Source organism: Primulina eburnea, chromosome 5 (assembly GCF_022965805.1).
Source record: "Primulina eburnea isolate SZY01 chromosome 5, ASM2296580v1, whole genome shotgun sequence".
Classification (NCBI taxonomy): Eukaryota; Viridiplantae; Streptophyta; class Magnoliopsida; order Lamiales; family Gesneriaceae; genus Primulina; species Primulina eburnea.
The window spans coordinates 5,684,202-5,686,639 of NC_133105.1; the positions used below are offsets into that span (position 1 = coordinate 5,684,202).

Below are 2,438 nucleotides of genomic sequence, written 5' to 3' on the forward strand. Positions count from 1 at the left end.
TTCCCAGGATACAACGGAAAACTAGTAATACCGTAGCACAGGGCACCACCACGGCGAACTGAAAAAGTACCTGAACTTTATCACGAGAGTAGAACAACAACAGGGGAGCAGCAACTGGCGAAGCAGCAGCAGCCGAGACAGTTGGAAGCAAAGCTACGAAAATCAGAAAGCAGGAGAGTGTGTTGGATTATTCTTGAAAGACTTGATGCTGCCTCTGTTTTATAGGCACTCCGGCTGTAACTGTTGGTCATTCGAAAGGCCAAAGGCCAGCCCAGCTGGAGCACCAACCGTCACCCAGCTGGAGCACCAACAGTCACGCGAGCCATATGAAGAGTCAGGCAGCTGGAAGGTCATTCATAACTGAAATTTCGAAAAAGAAAATTAGCAAAAGTCAGGTGAACCTTGGTGGGAAATTTTGTCTTGATCGGTCCGACATTCGACGCGCCCAGGTCGCGCACATACGCTTGCACACAAGTCAAGCCTTTTTCCACTGCAAATCGGGCCCATGATTTGCACCCCCCTGCGCCTGTGCGCGCGAGAGAGAGCCTCTTGACCAATCTTACTTACACCTCTACAAAGTGTAAATCAATATAAGCTCACCAATGCCTTGTTCTTTTTCCTATGTGGGACACTTCCCACTTACCAACCACAAGCTAGTCCAATTTCTGATTCTAATGGACCAAGCCCAAAACTACAAAAGTCCAACTAGTCCAAAAATAGTCCAACAATCCCCCACATGAATGGAAATTGAAAGATATTCAACGGTTTTTGTGATAAATTTCAACAGTTGAATCTTGCATAGGAAAGGTAGGTATTACCCTTTGAACCTTCCCTTGTGAAAGCATAATAATTCACTGGTTGATAGTAGACATGATGTCTTTGAACTGTACAGCCGTTTGTGTGAGCTCAGATATACTCCACACAAGATTCTTCCTAATACTATTCAGTTCTCATGATTGTGTTCGTTTTGGCCATGAACACACTCCTGGTTCTGCAAGAGGGTCTAAAATTGAGCCCTGCAATTCCTTCGAAGCAACCCCACTTCTCTCTCACATAGGTGATTCTATATTGCTTCTCATCAGAATCATTAAAAGCCGTAAGCTTATCCTCAACATTCACTGTTTCATGATAGGAATGGATTAGGGATAACCCCCACAGTGATTCTCCAAATTAGTGCGATTAGGTTGTCCCATTGAACTTAGTTCTTGGGATCTCCAGTCAGCGTAGGTTGGGTTTTCCTTCACACCAATTTATTCTATAGGCTTGAGTCCCATTCCCCGTGACATTTTAGCAACTAACTCTCTGTTTAACCCTTTGGTTAGCGGATCCGCTATATTATCCTTTGACTTTACATAGTCAACAGAGATAACTCCAGTTGAGAGTAGTTGTCTAATGGTATTATTTTTACGACGTATATGTCTAGACTTATCATTATACATATTATTTTGTGCCCTACCAATCGCAGATTGGCTATCACAATGTATGCATATATCCGGCACTGGTTTTTCCCATCCTGGAACATCTTCTAAAAAGTATCGCAGCCATTCAGCCTCTTCACCACACTTGTCAAGAGCTATAAACTCAGATTCCATTGTGGATCTGGCTATTACAGTTTGTTTAGAAGATTTTCACGCAATTGCTGCACCTCCTAAAATGAATACGAATCCACTTGTAGATTTTGAATCTTTCATATCAGATATCCAATTAGCATCACTGTATCCTTCAATAACAGCAGGATATCTTGTATAGTGCAGCCCATGATCACGAGTGTACCTTAAGTATCTTAGCAATCTGATAATTGCTTTCCAGTGTTCAACTCCTAGATTACTCGTGAATCTACTCAATTTGCTCACTGCATAGGCTATGTCTGGTCTTGTACAACTCATTAAGTACATCAGACTTCCAATGACTCGAGAGTATTCTAATTGAGACATACTCTCACCTCGATTCTTTGATAGATGCTGACTGGTGTCAATCGGGGTTCTAGCCAATGCAGAGTCATCATTATTGAATTTCTCAAGTATTTTGTCAACATAATTCGATTGACTTAGGACTATTCCTTCTGATGTTCTATGGATTTTAATTCCAAGGATCACATCGGCTAAGCCCAAATCTTTCATGTCAAATCTTGAGTTCAATAGTTTCTTTGTGCATTTAATCATCTTATCATTACTACCAATGATAAGTATGTCATCTACGTAAAGACATAAAATGACATATCCATTTTCAGTGTTTTTTATGTATACAAATTTGTCACATTCACTGAATTTAAATCCACTTTCCATCATGGCTTTATCAAATTTTTCGTGCCATTGCTTGGTGCTTGTTTTAATTAAGCCATATAGAGACTTCACCAGTTTACAAACCTTATTTTCTTGCCCAATCGCAGAAAATCCCTCAGGTTGTTCCATGTAAATTTCCTCTTCTAAATCTCCATT

At 40.7% G+C, this 2,438-nt stretch overlaps 1 protein-coding gene across 1 annotated transcript; it reads right to left on the minus strand.

The window, feature by feature from the left end:
* Window positions 1-1,628: 1,628 nt before the first annotated feature.
* LOC140831912 (secreted RxLR effector protein 161-like) lies at window positions 1,629-2,120 on the minus strand. Its single transcript, XM_073195620.1, has one exon. It carries the CDS (start codon window positions 2,118-2,120, stop codon window positions 1,629-1,631), a length of 492 nt encoding a protein of 163 aa, XP_073051721.1.
* Between the last annotated feature and the right edge of the window lie 318 nt (window positions 2,121-2,438).

What these genes read in the sequence shown, in the direction of transcription:
- LOC140831912 (XM_073195620.1), bottom strand. Translation starts at nt 2,120, where the DNA reads ATGAAAGATTTGGGCTTAGCCGATGTGATCCTTGGAATTAAAATCCAT.